The following is an 18950-nucleotide window of genomic DNA, read 5'->3' as shown; positions in this document are numbered from 1 at the left end:
AATTTTGTAAATCGAAAATTACGCCCATTGTTGTTTTTGTAATCATGATTCAATGCATTTTTCCATCTTAAGAGTCAGCGCCAACGCACTCTACGATTGTTATTCGAGGATTGTCGATTCATTTATTTCATTCATTAATGAAGTCGGCTTTTCTTCCCAAAAAAGGGCTATTGTGTTTATATGATAAACAAAATAATACATGGTTGCTTGTAGATATGGAATTTCTCTTCTCGTGTTCAACTCGACATCTCACTCGTTCGCTGCGCTCACTCGTGAGCTATCGAGTTAAACACTCGAAGAGAAATTCCATATCTATGCGCGCCCATGTATTATTCTCTATATAATCCACTGCTGACCCTCGTCATAGTCGTAATCCGTTCCAAACTGGTTGTCAATTACGTTTCTACTTTTTTTCTTAATATTTTTCTTTCGTTTTTCTTTTTTTTTTTTTTAATTTCCTGTAGTCTTTACCAGAACAAATCGCACTGATCTCAGAAACGGAGATTTTGGTTAAGGAGCCTAGTACATCACATTAGTTCGAATCAATTTACGCGCTATGTACAGCGGCCTTGAAATCGTATGAAACATTAAGATAATCATTTGCTGGGGTAAACAAACACCAAAGATGTAGGAGTAAACCAAAATAAGAATGGAGAGGTTCAAGACGGATTGTAAATAAAGAAAATCACGAAGGTGTGCACACCGTGAAGTGTTTCGTTTGAAGGTTTCAATCCACAAAAAAAGGTTCGAGGAAGTCCCTTTCAACAACGCGTTTCAATAAACTTCTACTTTGCGAGGATTTAGACTTGCTACTCTTGGCCCGCATCTCGCCGCAGCCAGAGTACCTGTCCCTGGACAAACACTTAAAGAAGAGAAGCAGCTGACCCAAAGATTTGATCTGGCACATGGTCAGCAACGGTTCTTCTGGCGCACGCTGTAGCTCCTCGAAATCAACTTGATCTCTTATCCGCTTCTGGAGAAGTTTGTCCAAACGATCTATATGACATTTGAAAACTGGAACCTTTCCTCTCCAGCGGTCATGTTATACGCTTTCCCTTCAAACGCCCAGCGATAGAGTTGAAACTGTTATGAATGTATGAGGCACAGCCTGGGACAGATCGAGAAGTTTACACACCGCAAAGTACAACCCAAGCCACTTTTCCTGACTGTAGTTCACATACTCATTTGAGCCGAGAAGTAATTCGGATACAACCATTCTCTGCTTGTGTGACTTACCGTCAGAACCTAGGTCACTTTCCATTTGAAGTAACACGTGAACAACTTCTGATACAATCGTCGGCCACAATGGTGTCAAATGCTGCGCCGACATGCGCAAAGTAAGCACACGGAAAAACAGGAAGATTTGCTCGTGTACGACTGGTGACTGAGGTAGTCTCAGACTCTCAGCGAGCCACTCCGGTATTTCTGGCAGAACGTACCGGTACTGATCCACCTCGCTGCAGAAAATTGTAAACGACAGCTTCTTTAAAAGCTGAGCACGCTACTCCATTTCCTGTAGCACACACAAAATTAATAAATAAATGAGTAAAAAATAACACAACAATATTAATATTGGCAGGGTAAATGCCTGAAAACTTGAAAAGCACACTGTTTTGACACATGGCTCATTAGACAGCACAAAAAAAGCCTTTTTAGTATAGTAAATCGTAATATATTAATAACTATGTGTATATATATATATATATATATATATATATATATATATATATAATAAAATCGTCTGGTTCTCGTACTTCATATTTACTCTAATTCCCAATGAGTCTCTATTGTCATGTCTTTGGAAACGTCCCTGCTACCTATCCCCTAACGCACCACGTCAATCCCCCCCCTCCCTCCAAAAAAACATACATCTGCAAGATTCTTATCAGCAGTCCGTTCTAATCTTTGCCAACCTTGAGCAGCCTCGTTCCTTCTTCAAGTTGCATGTTATTATTCCAATTTTGATGTTTTACCATATTACCATGACTTATGCGCTGTGGTTTATCTAGTCACCCATTTCATACAAACCTTCATTGCCATCCGTTGCTGATTTCTCTGATTTGGATTCCTTGCCAGCTCATACTGGAAAACAACAGATTTCCAACAACAGTTTACAAGCTGCTGCAAACGCCTGCGCGGCCTCAAATGCATGCTGAAGAATGTCTCTTGGGGTTATTCAGGATCAGCATCGTTATTGCAAACACTTTCAGTTCTGGAAACAGATTCAGTCTTGGCTGAGTTCGCCCTTAAAAGCCACATGTACAGCCGCCTATAAACTGGAAGCCACAAGGGTCACTTTTTCGTTGGACGAGAGATATGTCGTGTCCACGGGAAGAAAAAATAGATTTAAAAGAAAATCAAGCATATTCCATTCTATTGTCTCTTAATGCGGTGCTGACTGCATGCACCTACCGTGTTAAAGAATCAGTAAAAGGATTAAAATTTCTGAAACTGATGAATCTCACAGCAAGTTATTAAAAAAAAGTCTATCGCATATTAGAAAACCAGCGAAGCTAAAAAACTTCTTAACAGAACTGTCAAGAAACTGTTCACGAAAAACCAACATTCACGAAAAGCGTTTGACTAAGTTACAGGTTGAAGCAACTCTTTAAACCCTAAGAATGACCAGAAGCTAATTTCTCCCTACATTATAGTGCGAATCATTCATCAAAATCATGAGAATATAAGAAATGGTCACCAACGTTAGAAAACTGGATTACTAAACAAATTCTCCTTTCCAGTACCAAAGGAAATGAATGTATGGAGAATATCCATACTGATGCAAGGGTTTAAAGGGTCCAGTAACCAGCCTTAACTTTTCAACTGAATAATGTAACGGAATTTATAAAATTTTTACTGCCTTTAGCATGGCGGTCGAGCTCAAAATTGAACAATCAAGGCAAGGTTAAAATACCACCTGGGCTATTTTACATGAGACAAGTAGGGTACCAAACTCACCCTGTACTGGAGGACCTAATTATCATGACAGGACGGAAAATGCGTGCACTGTAAGTACCTCCCGTTGTCCCCATACAAACCCTTAGAAAAGTTTTCTAAGGCTTTGTATGGGACAAAGGGAGGTACTTACAGTGCACGCATTTTCCGTCCTGTCATGAACTTTGGTGAGAAAATAAATTACCAAAAAAACTACAGCTTTGACATTGTAAGATACTTACCAAGAGTGGTATATCATTTCCTAAGATATACTTTTGATTTCCTGCTCCCTTCTTATTCAGCTGCGCCATTTTTAAAAGTGACAGCAGGCAGCCGGACACTTGCTGATGAATAAACACATTCCCAGAGAGTGGTGTAGAAAATATTCTTGTCTGTGTTCTCAGTTTCTGACTACTTCCTAGTTTGTGTTTAGTGATGGTTCATGGGGATGCCTCTTTCATTCTGTGTTTCCCTTTGAAAACTCTTTTAAAACTCAAGCAACAACCACTGGTTTTACCAAATGGCGTAAAATACAGTGCTTATTACTGATTTACAATCTCCCGTTTGCACAGAATTCATTCTGTATAATTGTAAGCTTGTTCCGTCAATGAGAAGGTTGTTTGAATGTATTCTATAGAAGTTTTTCTAAGACTACTGGATATTGCCGAGGTGCGATTTTTAAGAAAAATTTTAAAATCGAAGATACTTTTACGACATTTTTCACGATCACATTTTGCTTCAAATTTCGTTTTCCTACAACGCTTTTGTTTATGTACCTTGTTTCATTAAAATGTCATTTCCAAACTTTAACGATATCACCGTCATTGGATGCCTGCTGTCCTACATCGAAATGTTCATATCAGCTTACGCTAACTCTGATTATGCAGAACACGATATTTCACTCTGTTATGTAGGTATGCTTTGGAGCCTGCTCAGTTTTCCAGCTATACTTAGAACTCGAATACAGCATACTTAAAGAAGAATTAGGTTCATCAACAACTTTAATCAATTACATAAAGCCCTTATCATATTACAGAGTACTAAGGTTATGTAGAAGCAAAACTGGTGAAAGTATCTGAAATAAAAAGGGTTTAAAAGTTTCAATAATCGATGCTGCTGAAAAATGGCCGCGAGCGAGTGCCGATCGCTGCAAGCCCGTGGGTTAGGCGCCAACGATGATGGGAGTTATTGGGTGAAAAACTGAGATCAAAAATATTTTTTTGATGCAACACTAAGATTAATTTTTTTTACCCTTAGATTAATGGAATTTTCGTCAAAACCTGGAAAGTTTACAAACTATTTAAAAACAAACAGATGAGAAAACAGGTAAAAAAATAACTAAAGAACAATTCGGTAAGTTACATTTGTAAACAAAGACATGAATTTCTTGCTCCATTGGAATGTGGTGCTACTTCTGAGCTTCGAACATGCGCGAAAGAGCTAGGATGATACGACACTTTGAACGCTTCCAAAATTGCGTAATTGTAATTTTAAAAAAATGAATTTTGACCCATTAAATCCTAAAGCTTTAAAATAACTTCTAAAGTAGTCTTAACATCTGTCTTTTAAATTTTGTTGGTAAAACCAATCACTATCAAAACGTCTCTTAGTAATCGAGCCAAAGGTTCCAAATTTTGTGCGTTCTTGAGTCAGACAGTTGTGAGGGCGTGGTCGCAGAGACTTGATATAGGCTTTTGTTTACAGTGAGTTTGATATGTATTGTAGCCGTCCTGAAACACAAGAATAACAATTACGAACATTATTAAAAACTCAATTTACATTAAACTTTCGAATCGAGTGGAGAAGCATTTTATGAATTATACATATATATATATATATCTTAATATTTTTTAAAAAATTTTATAGCCTTTTATATTTATTATTAGTCAAATGCACGATAGCGCCAGCTATGCTGAATATTTTATCGTGGTTAAGTAAAGTTATTCATTCATTCGTGTTATTTACTTTTGTGAAACTGAGCTGGCATCTCTTTAAAATGCATATAATTAGTTATTCGAAAGTTGTGGGATCTTCACGAGCTCTTACACCACAATGGTTTTTCCACATGATCTGGTTAAGGCTAACAAGCGCCATGTTCAAAAATGGCGAGTTAGTGTTTCGCTTCGCTACTTACTTTTCTTTTCATTAAGATCGATGCGAAGGAAGACATTTGGTAAGATCTGCCGAAGACTTAAGCAAATGACAATGGAGTTAATTGAGCTGAAATTTTCATTTAAGGGTATAACTTGTCAACTAGAGAGCATGTGGTTCTCGTGTGCCGCCCACGTAAGGAAGTGGGTTTAAGTGATCGAGGCATTTGCCAAAAGGTTCTCTGCGGTGCAGGCAAAACTGACAATTTTATCCTGGAATCAAATGCGAGGATCGCTTCCATATTCGTTTCTTCAACTGCAGTTCACACATATGATTTTCATATATTTACAGTCATTTATTCTTTCTGATATATTCAGACGATGCGCTGAAACTGACTGGGGCTGACACTATTCTTCAAGGTAATGTTCACAGTTGTTTTTTTCTTCCTTTCAACACCGGCTTCTGGTTGGCTATGAATCATCACTAGAGTATTACGTTGTGACATAAAGCTATGAAGTTAGTCCATATCCAGTTACCTAGCATTATAGAGTTAATCGATATGCATTATCAAGTAAGAAAGAGCCGCTTTCTCAAGCTCGTAGGCGTACAGCGAACGCCAGGGCCGTCGGCTTAATATGTTATTGCTCTGTCGCTTCAGAAAACAAATTAAAGTACGCTGCAATGAAGTTTGTGCAGGTGCCACGACTTAAGCATTTCAAGCATCGTACAGTCAAAGCTATACCACCACAACGCTTGGAATTGTCAAAAGCTCATGGAAAATAAGTACTTCACAACCTACAAAAACGTACTTGTCAGAAAAAAGAAAACGTATATTACGACAAAAGGAAAAGTTAAGAGTGAAACTAAATATTCATATATATGCTAGCTTCAAAAGACGGAAGATGGTCAGCTAGATATAGACGCTGACATTAGATATCAAATTTCCCTATCAAAGTTCTTATAGTGGCAATTTAATTAAAATAACTATCATGGCCATAAAAATGCTTGCTACTCTAAAATATGTTGCTATATCCTGGACGCATGTCTAAAAGATGGATGTTATGATGGAGAGGTAGAGTGCATTAAAAAAGGTGTTAATAGTCTATTTCAAGATTTTTTTTATTACCTTAGGAAGAAACATGTGGGATAAATTGACTAACTGTGTTTCTTGACAAGTTTCCGGATCTCTTTGTAGTCTATCGGCGACAACAGCACACTTCTTTTGACCAGGTTAAGTCATCGAATTTAAAATTTGCTGAAAGCATGTCAAGCAATAATTGTTTTACCTTGACGCAGTGCGCCACAATCAGATCGGAGGTTTGAAATCGTATCAATGTATTCCTAGAGTTCTCTTTTTATTTACGAAATTCGGTAAGGTTTATTCACAAGCCTTTGTCCTTTTGTAGTAAGATGCACAAAGACGTATTTGCCGAGTAACAGTTGTTTTTAGCTTTTTAATTATAACTAACGTCAAACATGTAATGCTATACGCTGTCTGGTTGAAATAATTATGTCGTGAGACATTATCGAAAAAATTAAAAGTTGTTTTAGTTGTGTGTCTTTTGACATATTCCTTGGTCTGCCTTTATAATTACAGAGTTTCTAGCTCTTGATTTTCCTTTCCGATAAAGTAATTATCAAGCTCGTGATGAAGTAACTTGACGAAACCTCCACTTTTCTTCTATGCTCACTTTAGCTCAGCACACATGGTCTCACTCTATTTCCTTCATGTTATTTGTTTTTTGTGAAACTTAGCTGGCATCTCTTTAAAATGCATATAATTAGCTATTCGAAAGTTGTGGGATCTTCACGAGCTCTTACACCACAATGGTTTTTTCGTATGATCTGGTTAAGGCACCAAGCACCATATACAAAAATGGCGAGTCAGTGTTTCGCTTCGCTATTTACTTTTCTTTTCATTAAGATCGATGCGAAGGAAGACATTTGGTAAGATCTGCCGAAGACTTAAGCAAATGACAATGGAGTTAATTGAGCTGAAATTGTCATTTAAGGGTATAATTTGTCAACTAGAGAGCATGTGGTTCTCATGCGCCGCCCACGTAAGGAAGTGAGTTTAAGTGATCGAGGCATTTGCCAAAAGGTTCTCTGCGGTGCTGGCAAAACTGACAATTTCATCCTGGAATCAACTGCAAGGATCGCTTCCATATTCGTTTCTTTAACCGCAGTTCACATATATGATTTACAGTCATTTAGTCCTTCTGATGTATTCAGACAATGCGCTGAAATAGATTGGGGCTGACACTATTCTTCAAGGTAATGTTCACAGTTGTCTTTTTCTTCCTTTCATCACCGGCTTCTAGTTGGCTATGCTATGGAGTTAATCCATTTATAGTTACCCTGCATTATAGAGTTAATCGATATACATTTTCAAATAAGAAAGAGCCACTTTATCAAACTTGTAGGCGTACAGCGAACGCCCGGGCCGTCGGCTTAATATGTTATTGCTCTGTCGCTTAAGAAAACAAATTAAAGTACGCTGCAATGAAGTTTTGTGCAGGTGCCACGACTTTAGCATTTCAAGCATCGTACAGTCAGTTTCTTTTAGCATTTTAATTATAACTAACATCAAACATGCAATGCTATAGGCTGTCTGGTTAAAATAATTATGTCGTGAGACATTATGGAAAAAAATTAAAAGTTGTTTGAGTTGTGCGCCGTTAATTGTTATATTTTTGTATTATTCAGAAATTCCTCGGTCTGCCTTTACATTTACATAGTTTCTAGCTCTTATACTAATGTGTTTGTTTTATCGGTAAAATTGAAGCAAAGTTACATTACTTCGCTTTGAAGTGAACTTTAACTGATAGAGTTGCACCGAATCTTCCAAGGACATTCTCCATTTACAGCAAAGATCGAATGACCAAGAGAACTATTGGTTGATCAACCAAGGACAACGTTTTTTAATTCAAACAAAAAAATTTTTATCAGAAGCTTTCAGACGAAGAAAATTAATTCATTAAGAAGACACCACTTGGTTTTGTTTTGGCAAATATGTTTTTCCATTTGAGTGCACGACGCGGATATTTCATATTATTAAAAAAACTCTTCCAAAAGGCGCTTCATTTATCTGTCAAGCAAATAAAACCTCTTAGTTTAAGGAAACTATCTGTCTAAGGAGGAAAACCTTATTACTATTTTTATGCTGATCTCCTAATTTTGCCATCACCTGCATGACGTTGAATTTTTCTCATACATTCATTATTGCGTTTAAACCGAAAAGTTCGGCTTGGTGCAAGTTTCTAGAGGATAAGAGTCATCTTCCAGGTACTTTAAACACTGTTATCATGCCTTTCACCATCCAAAATAAACTCTATTTAATTAAAAAAAAAAAAAAAAACAGAACGTAAGTTGGTGGAAGGAAATAATTTTGCTTGAAACATAATAACCTTTCGTTGAAAAACACAAGTGTGCGTAATAAAAACCAAACTTTCTGTTCCCTAAATTTGCAAGTGATTGTCTCTTCATCGGGAGGCGTTATACAACCACATCAATTTATTGCGACTGACTTCGTGAAGTGTAAACAAAGAAAATTATATAGGAAATAACAATAGTCTAGGTCAAGAATTTGACGGAGTCGTGCATACATTAGAGACCTTTTATCCACACTGTTTGACCTTATTTCAAATTTCGTAGCATGACGCCACCGGCAGATTTGATAATCTCCACAACCGTATCGAAGTCTAAAGCCTTTTTTTTTTAATGCAAAGTGTCTTGCCTTGAACATATCACATAAACCCCGACTATAGTTCGATCCCGGACCTTTCATATAGCAGGCCTTACGATATTAACAGAGATGAAAATTGATCTTTCTGTGTACTCTGTAAATGTATACAGATCTGATAAAAGACCACGGCAATGGCAAACCAGTACCAGCTTCTCATGTGCTTGTTCTCCTACGTTTTATTGACGATATCGAACAAAACTGATCACGGAAACTCCACGACCAAGATTGACCTATACATCGGTGGCCTGTTTGGTGTCAACGTCAAAAATGGCAGTTGGAGCACAGCTGGGGTCATACCAGCACTGGAGATGGCGTTAGAACACGTGAACAGCGATCCTGGCATATTGGTGAACTATCAGCTGAAATACGTGTGGAATGATTCCAGGGTATGTTCTCAGTGCAGGAGTAGAGTTATAAAACTGTTTTTTTTTTCCTGTTTTGAAAAGTAAACAAATAATTTCAGTTTCGATCAATGCATCTTATACTGAATCAAAGGGCGCCTGAGGCCAACTCGTGGATAAAGTATTAAAGAGATATATACTTGTAGAGTTGTTATCAGTAAACTAAGGTGTTAACGAAAAGATAGAAAGTAGAACCATAGCAAGTATAGAAATTTCAGTACTTGAGTATGTGATGGGAACCCCCCCTCTACCGTATTTTAGCCTATGTTGTGGCCAATCATAGACCCCGTCTTTGTCCTCTTTTGGGCAAGACCGGAATGGATTAAGAGCTGTTTATTAAACATTGAAAAACGGTAACAACTTTTTAACCATGAATCTTCCTGTTTATAAATCCTTACTTGTCACTATTTTCCTGGGCCTAAAATCTCAAAAATGTGTAACTCCATTCTAGTAACTCTATTGAAAATAGCTGAAAATGCAACGCCATAAAAGTCAATGCAGTCGTGAAAATGGCACATTATTACCCTAACTCTAGGAATTTTAACCCTCCCCTTTTCCGAATTAATATTTAATTGGTAGAAATGGCAAAGAGTGATGAAGCAAAATATCGCACATAATCACTCCAGGTTGACAATAACAATTCTACCTTGAACTGCTTATACTGTGATTGCAGCATTCCCACGTGCGTAAAGTGCGTGTGCAGAAGAGGCCGATTACTCGCAATTTCTCGTAGTTTTAAATTTCCCTCTTGTTTTTCAGTACATGCATATGTTTGTATATTTTTAAACGGATGCGATAGAAATGAATTGGAAAAGTTTTCTTTGAAATAGGAAGTCGTCGTGTGTTTTGAGCGTAAGGGCCTGTTTACGTGTAGGTGGGGGACCCCAAGTAGGTGAGGTAACCTGCTTAGCCGTGATCGAAAAATAAAACGCGTTTACATGCAATCTTACAACCTCGGGATGCTGGGGTGAGGTTTCTTGAGGTTGTGGTTGCGCTTGCAATTAGGGAGTTTGGGCCTGGTGTCCCAAGCTCACATCTCGAGAAAGACAAAAGATTAATTCTCGGACATGTATGTATTTATTCATGAAGGTGTCTCGCGTTGTGTTACGCGGTGTTAGGTTACGCGAGGAATCGTAGACTTAATGCGTTATAAGGAATAGTTTGCGAAACGAAATATGGTCGATTTGCAGCACTAAATATTCCGAAATGCGAGCATTTTACACTCCTTGTGTGTCCGTTGCGGTTTCTGGTGATTTCTGCCATGAGACGGCTAAGAAATGCACAAAGTATTAAAACATGTGTTTAACTTTTGAGCTTTTTGCCCTGAAGGCGACCACGGTTAGGTGGGTTACCCCACCTTGAGACGTTTACATGGCAAATTGTCACCCCGGCTGACAAGGTTATCCCACCTGGCAGACCAGGCAACCCGCCTTGGCGGGTCACCCCACCTATCATGTAAACGTGATCAAGATAAAATGAGAGATTATATGGAAAGGCGGGTTACCTCACCTACCTGGGGTCCCCCACCTCCATGTAAGGGCCTGTTTGATAACGTTTGCGGTATTTTGTAATAACTTTAATTTTGCTTTTGGTAATATGGGCTGTAGCATTTTGTACTAATCGTCGGTCTACACAATTTGTAACAACACCTTGACAAAAATTTTAATAATATCAACTTTGTCACAAAAACATGCAAAAAATTAAGAAAAAATGGTATTATTGAATTAGTGACGAGGTACAAAATGCGTAGGATATTACGAAATGCGTCGTTATCACAAAATGCCGCAGAACACATGGGTTTTCACCACATTTTCGTTTGAAGTAGGTTTTGTTTTCGTTAAGATTTGGAAATCTAGAAGAGGATTTGGAATGCTAAAAGAATTATTTCATTTAATTTATCAGTCAGTTTATTACTCAGAAATTTGATCCTTTTTCAAGTGCGAGAGTGGCGCGGGGATTCGAGCCATGCTGGAGTTAATTAACACACAACCTCACAAGATTGTATTCTTGGGTCCCGGATGTTCGTTAGCGACCGAACCTATTGCAGAGGCGGCGCCGTATTGGCAAGCAGTGCAGGTGACTTACTGTCATTTACATATTTACGGTGCATTTTTAGTATAACTGAGAAACAAATATTTTGCTCTATGTTAATGTAGACGGACCTGACCTGCTTAGAAGAAAAAAACAGAGAAAAAAACGATATCAGTGACTATTATTATAATAATAATTATTACTGCCATTACTATTGTTAATGTTCTTATCACCATTATAGCTATTATTTGTAATAATAATAAAATAATTATGTAATAACTATATTATAATAATTTTATACTATATCATTATTTGTGTATTTGTGTAGATTTTATTACAGGTATATACTTAAACTATTTTAGTTGTACTCATTTCAAATATTGTGATTTGATTTAAATTGACAGCGTAATGTTTCTGTAACGTGTAAAAACAAAGTCAAAGGATACGTCACAATAAACTCATGACGTTATCTGATGAACTTGAAATCTATTTTGATTAAATTTATATGAAAAAGTTGTGGAAGTACTGATCTTGTAATTATTATTATCATTATTATTATTATTATTATTATTATTATTATTATTACTAATATGACTAAAACTATAGGAAAATTCTAATATTTCCCTTAATGATCGCTTTTTCACAAGTCAACACCTGATTTTTCGGTGCATCACTAATTCAAAAGAGAGCCTGGAAAATTTCTTTGTTGGCTTGGAACGAGGCTGATTTGCTAGAATGCATATATTATTTTGGACCTTCCTTGAAGACAAATTCTTCGCTATATATATTTTGTTTGATTGGTGTTTTTTTGTTTTGTTTTGTTTTGATTTGCTTTTTTTTTTCAGATTGGTTACAGCGCATCATCACCTCAGTTTTCAAACAAAGAGAAGTATCCTTTATACTTCAGAACCGCCACTTCTGAAACAATGGAAAACCCGGCTAGAGTCGCACTGTTTAAACATTTTAAGTGGAAAAGAGTCGCCCTCATTGTGGAAAACTTCGATATTTTTGTTACAGTAAGAATTGCCGGATTATTATAACTATGCATGAACATGTCAGTTCATCTCTGAAACGTGATGGAGTTAGTATTCCAATAAAAAGCTAATTTAATTAAATTAAAGTCACAAATCTACAATCAACAGACAAAAGTACGTCATCTTTAAACATGTGATTCTCTTACCCGATAGAACTCGCCAAACCCTTGCATTTAAATGTTTAATTTTTTTAACAGACAAAAGAAGATCTCATTCCGAGGTTAAAAGAATCAAACATCACCGTTATTGCGGAAGAAACCTTTATAAAGGATCCGTCTTCATCAGTCAAAAATTTATTGAAGGTAAAGAGTAAATCTATACTTCAAATTTAATAGTCTATCTTTCAACTTGCTACTGTTATACCCCAGCTCTTCAAAGGCCGAATAGCGCTAAGCCAGGGTAGAGTTTTAGTCCAGGCTTCTTTTTTCCTTTATTCAAAAGTTTTTTTTGGGATACTTTACTCTTTTCTTTTTAGAACGTCCAATTACCAAATTGTGGACAAAAAAAATCATACTAAATTTTTGTTTAAAGCTTTGAGATTTGATATCAGATTTCACACTAACCCTGCATGAATTATCTGAACCCAGGTTTAGACAACCCGGCTATGTAGACCGATTGTTCGAAAGGGGATTAACGCAAATGTAGGATTAAAAGTTAACCCAGACTTAAAATTCTCAATTAGAAGAGCGCATATAAAGGCTAAGGTTTTGTTATGTTTGGTCTCAACATGACTCGAAACTAACGGAAAAAGAGGCTGAAAACAAAAGAAAAATCCCCTTGCAAAGCTATAAAACTGAATTAAAATTTATACAAACCCCTGGTTAGGTTCATCGTGTTCGTAAAACCCGGCCCAGATGAAAGTTCGTAGAGTAACATTCGGTCAAATTGGACCGACTAGCCGCTAAACCTAATTGATTAGCAAGATAATGAATTTTGAAAATATTACATAGAAAGTAATGGGATTGATGTTCCATTAGTGATCAAGTTGTTACTGGTATTTAGGAGAAAGATGCCAGAATAATCATTGGATTGATGTACGAGGACATGTTTAAAAAGGCTATGTGCTCTGTGAGTATTGAATTTGGCGAGATAAAACATCTTGCCAACTACCACTGACTACTGCTAACGTTCCTGCTGATCCTAAGGCTCTCTACGTCCTTTTTGTGTTGTGGGTAGTGGTCAAGGGTTAGTTTTGAAGCCTTGAAGTCCAGAACTGTCTGGCCAAACTGATTTCACAAATACCTATTTCTATTGAACTCACCCACTCCCTCACTCCTTATGAACTAAACAACCTGTCTTCTCTTGCTTGCACACATCGAAGACAACATAAAGGTGCAATTGTAAAGAGCATGCGTGAACTTTTCCTTCTCTAGAATTCGTTTAAATTTTTGATTAGCTTAAGACATGTCAAAACTAATGGTATAATAGGTATGCAGCCAACTCCTAAATCTCATATGGAAGGATTAACTGTTATCTACAATTGGAAAAATGAACAGACAGCTGCTTAAAATAATAACTTTCCGTAACATTCATTTGAAATGAATGCATGATATTTTCTCACAGGCCTACAAGCAAGGGCTCTTTGGAAACAAGTACGTTTGGATAATAGTTGGATGGTACTTGGAGGACTGGTGGACAAAAACAGATGAAGAGTGTACAGGAGAGAATTTGCTTAAAGCTGCTAGTAACTTGATATTAACGTCTCCATTACGTCTCAGTAATTCACCACAACCCACAATATCGAATAAGGTTAGAAATGTTTATGTTTCTTCTCAGGTCCAGTCTTGTCCAAAACAATGTACTGCTGTTCTGTATCAAAAACAAAAAGATTTAGACACGCGGATCTGAAATGTTCTGAATCCTACGTTGAACATTTCTTATTCCAATAAAAAAGGCTTTGCTATGAAGGAACAGCCATGGCAGAGATGTAAACTCACAGTAATGACAAATTATCATTTTTACCATGAATGAAATAATGTATCTTTGTCTTCTATTAGTTCCAGCATTCAGGAAATACGTGCTGATAATTGAGCAAACACCAATAATTCTTTCTTTATCTCCTATTTTCAGACAGCACAACAGCTCAATTCAACTTACGAGGAAAGATGTCGGCATTCCAATTTTACCTCTCATGAGTACGCAAGTTTCACTTATGACGCCGTATGGACCATCGCTCTTATGTTGGACAAATCCATACCCCTACTTGGGGAAAAGAACAAAACTTTAGAAACCATTAAATACGGTGATAAAGAAACAGCTGAGATCATGAAAGATATTCTGTTCCGGACAAACTTCACAGGAATGTCGGTAGGGTAACCAATTCTTCCTTCTCTTTGGACCTCAGGGTCTCTGTCCTATTTCACCAATGTTAAAAAAAAGAGAAAGAAAGAAAAAGTGTATCCAACTACCGCTGATTTTTCAAATGCAGGTCAACAGTTTTATGGGTTTTTACCATGGTATAGTGAAATAAGTTTTGCTGTACCTTTTTAAGGGTCACGTGTCGTTTGATCGATATGGAGACAGGCAAACAGTTGTGCTAATTACTCAGAAGACAGGTAAGAGGAATTTTTGTTTGTTTGTTTGTTTCTGGAAGTTTCACCTCATTGCAAGCTCCGGCCTATAAAATAAAACAAGTTCGCCTCCACCTTTACCAACTCGCCAGTTGAAATTGTATTAATTGTATAAGGAAAAGCTATGTCAAAATCCGGCCTTAAAAAGATTATGAATAGGACGATATGTATATTATTACCCGCCGGGAGGTCCCTAAACTGAGCCCGAGGTCCAAAGTACCGCCCGAGGGCGTAGGCCGAGGGTGGTACTCAATACAGAGGCAACGAAGGTAGGGATGTACTCAGCGACTCACGAAAGGATTACCGTGCCCGTGGGCAGAGATAGGAAAATCTGAACCGTACTAAATCAATACCAATCAGATTACAGGATTCGTTACCATGCCCTCTAAGAAAAAAAATAATCATACTTATTAGAACGTTTCGGTATTGATTTAGGAGACAGAAAGAGATTGGTCGCTACAATGGATGTTCGTGATGGGAAACTGCAACTATATGGTGATGGTTTTGAATGGGCAGGTGAGACAAGCATGTAGTTCAATGTAAATTTGATTTTATACATTTCAGACATTCGGAACTTCCTTCGTATGATGTACTCTGACGATAGGTAAGATACGAGGTTAAGCTTGTGAATTTTAGCAGCCTATTTGATTTTCAGGCTTTCCCCGGTTTCTTTTATAAAGGGGATCAAAACTCTTCGGGATAGCTTTTGAAAACATATCCCATATCCAAATATATTACAAAAGACTACTTTTTGCCAATTAAGATGTATACAGAAACCCTTCAACATTTTTCAGGGGTAGAGGGGGAGAATTCGGGTTTAGTCAAATTGCGTTACGTTTCTCAAGAATTTCAACCTCCATTGTAAGTTTTTTTTGCACATGAATAAAGCAGAATAATAGAAACGGACTCTCGCTTACACTGCCTCCTTCCACCAGTTATCATTGTGACACTTGTACTGCATATAGGCTCATTTGAATCACTTCTCTGCCTTTTCACCCGCAGGTGGTCGTGTTCCAGCAGATGGTGTAAAAATTACTCAAAAGATTTATCATGAGGGTATAAAGACGACTGTTTCGTTCTACGTTTTGGCCTCATCCGGTATACTGCTTTGTTTGTTCTGTCTGCTGTTCAACTTCAAATATCGAAATCACAGGTAATTTGAAGCTCTAAGGACATTAAGCGAAATTCCCGCTAGCATTTCGCACAATTTGAGCCGGTTTCTGAAACAATGGCGTTCCCTCTTTAGTTATTTCGAGAAAAATGCTACTATAGTCCTGCTTCTATCAATTGGAACGTCAAGGGCAGGTTTTGAATGAAACCACTGGCTTGGTCCTGAAGAGAATTTGAACCATTTTGCCTAAAAATTCTAACAGTTTAATCAACATTATCTCTTTTTCGATGGGACTATTTTCTGAAAGGAATCGAAAACTGTGCTGCGCATACTGATCATAGAAAAGTGAAGTGTCTCGAGCCACCTCATAACAGCCTTTCAATTAGATTTTTGGTTTTTATTTTTGTTAAGAGTATGACTTAACATGAAATTATTGTCATTAAGTCCACTGTAAGATGCATGGACCAATATATTACAGTTAAATGCTACTTTTAATTCTACATTTAAAATATTGGCTATTTGAATCGATTGAAACTGAGAGGCTGAGGGAAAGGTATTCAAACGTTTACCTCACAAGTAGATGAAAGTCATTTAGAAAGATAGAGGTATACACCCTAATTTTGGTTTGTAAAGTCATGATATCATGAGTTAACTTTTTTTCTTTCTGCAGTTTCATAAGAATGTCATCTCCGAATTTCAATAACATCACTGTCATTGGATGTATGTTGGCTTACTTGGAAATATTTTTGTTGGCCCGCGGTACCTCTGGCTCAGCGGAACACTTGAACCATGCTTTCCTTTGCAATGTAAGAAGTGTTTGTAGCAAATCAAGATCGAAAAACTCTTCTTTTTAAAAGAAATTAGATCTTCCCCTTGAGTTTTCTGCGCTTTTGATAAACTAATAAAGGGATTTTACAATATATATTCAATAAGACTGTGATTTATGACACTAACTTAACTTAAATAATTGACGATTTTAAGTTGATAAAATAAGTTTTTTGATACTTCAAGAGGATTTTAAATACCTGCTGTTTTTCTTGGTTGTTTAATGATATCCCTAAACAAATTTTAATAAATTTTGATGAGAACTTGTTACCAACTAGCTGACGATCTAAACTTACAAGAAGTACGAGATGTGCCATTTCTTAAAAGTAATTATTTGTTGGCATAGGTTGTCGCCTTTTGTTCCTGGTAATGATTGTTTTAAAATATTGTCGGATAACGATTGGCTTTTACCATCTTTAGGTTTCTGTCTGGCTTCTGACCACCAGTTTTACCTTCGCCTTTGGTGGCATTTTTGTTAAAACCTGGAGAGTTTACAAAATATTTACCAACTATCAATTGAAAAAGGAGGTGAGGAAAGGTTATTCCTGCTTTGTATTGATGATGGACTCGAAGCAGGCGTCCAGCCATTTATTTTTCTTTTAAATTTTAATTAGATCCCCAATTTGGGTAGTATCAGTCTTCTCGCAATACTGTTGGCCGGTTGGTCTATAGACGTCATTTTCCTGTCAACTTGGACATCTGTTGACCCATTGACGACGAAATTCGTGATAATTTCCAAGACGGTAAATATAGTGTTATTTTTGGCATGAGTTATAATGGGTAGTGTTCACACATGCATTGTGGAAACCAATATAAACGAAGAAGAGGCTCTTTTTTATTTGCCAGGATCGTTATACAGTACAATTCTGGAGTTTTTATCATGCATTATCATCTGGTTTCTGTTGCTGTTCAGTTTAATTTGTTGTTTCTTGGAACAAAGTAAAGTCAAAAAGATTTATCGGTCTCCACTAGCACTCAAATATTTATGTTAACTAACAGCATCTCATATTTGAAGCTCGTTTTCTTGAAGATTTTGTCAAGAGACGAAATTATATAAAATTTGAACGCCAAAAGTGGCACACATGGTGCAGCTGAGTGTGTCTCCGATGTCCTCACCAATTTGACATCTCTTGTGATCTAGTTCTGTACAAACCCACGACAACATGTAGTCTATTTTTGAAAACGCAGAGTTACGGTTCCTATCAAAGACCGTGTATCATTTAGCTTAATGAGTAAATTGGGGTAATCAAGACTTTTGTACGTTGTTACAGGTTGACAATAATGACCCTGACCTCGAGGAGGAACTTTTAACCCGTCAGTGTACTTCTCACTACTATAATACCTGGGTGATGTCTTTGTGCGGGCTGAAAGGGATACTGTTGATTTTCGGTGTGTTTTTGGCCTGGGAGACCAGAAACGTACATTATCCTTCGCTTAACGATTCGAAGAGCATTGGCTTAGCAGTGTACAACATGTTCATGTTTTCTTGCTTAGCGATTGTGGTTGGGTTTGTGGTTTATCCTGCTCTTAAGACTCTGGTTCAAAGATCGATCGTGTTCGTGGCAGCCACGTCGACAGTTGCCCTACTCTTTGTCCCAAAGATAAAGGTTTACATGGCCCTCTCTGCGTCTGCATATGTCTCACGTGACTTTACAAGTCATGTATCTGATAACTTGTGATAGACAATATAGATATGATTCAGTGGAATGTGTGAGATTCACAATGTTTTGACACCACCGACAGTAAGATACAAGATTTTATAGTTACTCATATGTTAAAGAAATGGACGCGAGTTTAAAGGAACAAGTCTTTAGATGACAAACTTCGCCCTCTTAAAGAGTACCTCAGAGGGGTTAACCGATAGCCATAAGACAGCCAAAAAATTTAGGCGTTAGACGTAAAAATTGTCAAATTAAGTCGGGAGAAAAGTTAATTAAAAATGAAATTCTGATGACCACAATGGAAAGATACCGTTAAAAAATGCACTGGGCTCAATTTTTGAAATGCTATCAATTTTACCCGCGCTCTTTTCATTTTCACCTTATGATCTTAAAAGCCACGAGCATTTTCTTCTGACTGACCAAGTCTTTTTCTAACACATTGGTTCATGAGTGGGCTCAGCATTGTTCATCGAGCTATGAAGCGCATGGAAATTTAGAGAACACGACAAATCCATTCGAGGTGCTGCCGTCAGGAACTTGAACTCCT

General features: G+C 37.2%; 1 protein-coding gene across 2 annotated transcripts; it reads left to right on the top strand.

The window, feature by feature from the left end:
- Positions 1-5196: 5196 nt before the first annotated feature.
- On the top strand, positions 5197-18699 carry LOC113668676 (gamma-aminobutyric acid type B receptor subunit 1). Of its 2 annotated transcripts, none has more exons than XM_089213950.1 (15): positions 5197-5444; positions 8881-9156; positions 11110-11247; positions 12048-12218; positions 12434-12538; positions 13239-13304; positions 13800-13985; positions 14307-14543; positions 14728-14791; positions 15242-15322; positions 15809-15959; positions 16588-16723; positions 17163-17270; positions 17357-17485; positions 18014-18699. In XM_089213950.1, exons 2-15 carry the CDS (start codon positions 8902-8904, stop codon positions 18419-18421), a joined length of 2235 nt encoding a protein of 744 aa, XP_089070076.1. In that variant the 5' UTR covers positions 5197-5444; positions 8881-8901; the 3' UTR covers positions 18422-18699. The 2 variants fall into 2 exon arrangements, with proteins under 2 accessions (XP_089070076.1, XP_089070075.1); XM_089213949.1 differs by lacking the exon at positions 5197-5444 and adding an exon at positions 7087-7299.
- Positions 18700-18950: the final 251 nt, after the last annotated feature.

Source organism: Pocillopora damicornis, chromosome 8 (assembly GCF_964200805.1).
Source record: "Pocillopora damicornis chromosome 8, jaPocDami1.2, whole genome shotgun sequence".
Taxonomy (NCBI): Eukaryota; Metazoa; Cnidaria; class Anthozoa; order Scleractinia; family Pocilloporidae; genus Pocillopora; species Pocillopora damicornis.
This window is presented reverse-complemented; position numbering and strand designations above follow the sequence as displayed.

Bases quoted from the DNA above. Each gene is read 5' to 3' on its own strand.
- LOC113668676 (XM_089213950.1), top strand. From the start codon at position 8,902: ATGGCAAACCAGTACCAGCTTCTCATGTGCTTGTTCTCCTACGTTTTA. The intron at 13,305-13,799 runs GTGAGTATTGAA...ATTTTCTCACAG, and splicing joins TTAAAAAGGCTATGTGCTCT to GCCTACAAGCAAGGGCTCTT. The intron at 15,323-15,808 runs GTGAGACAAGCA...TTTCACCCGCAG, and splicing joins TGATGGTTTTGAATGGGCAG to GTGGTCGTGTTCCAGCAGAT.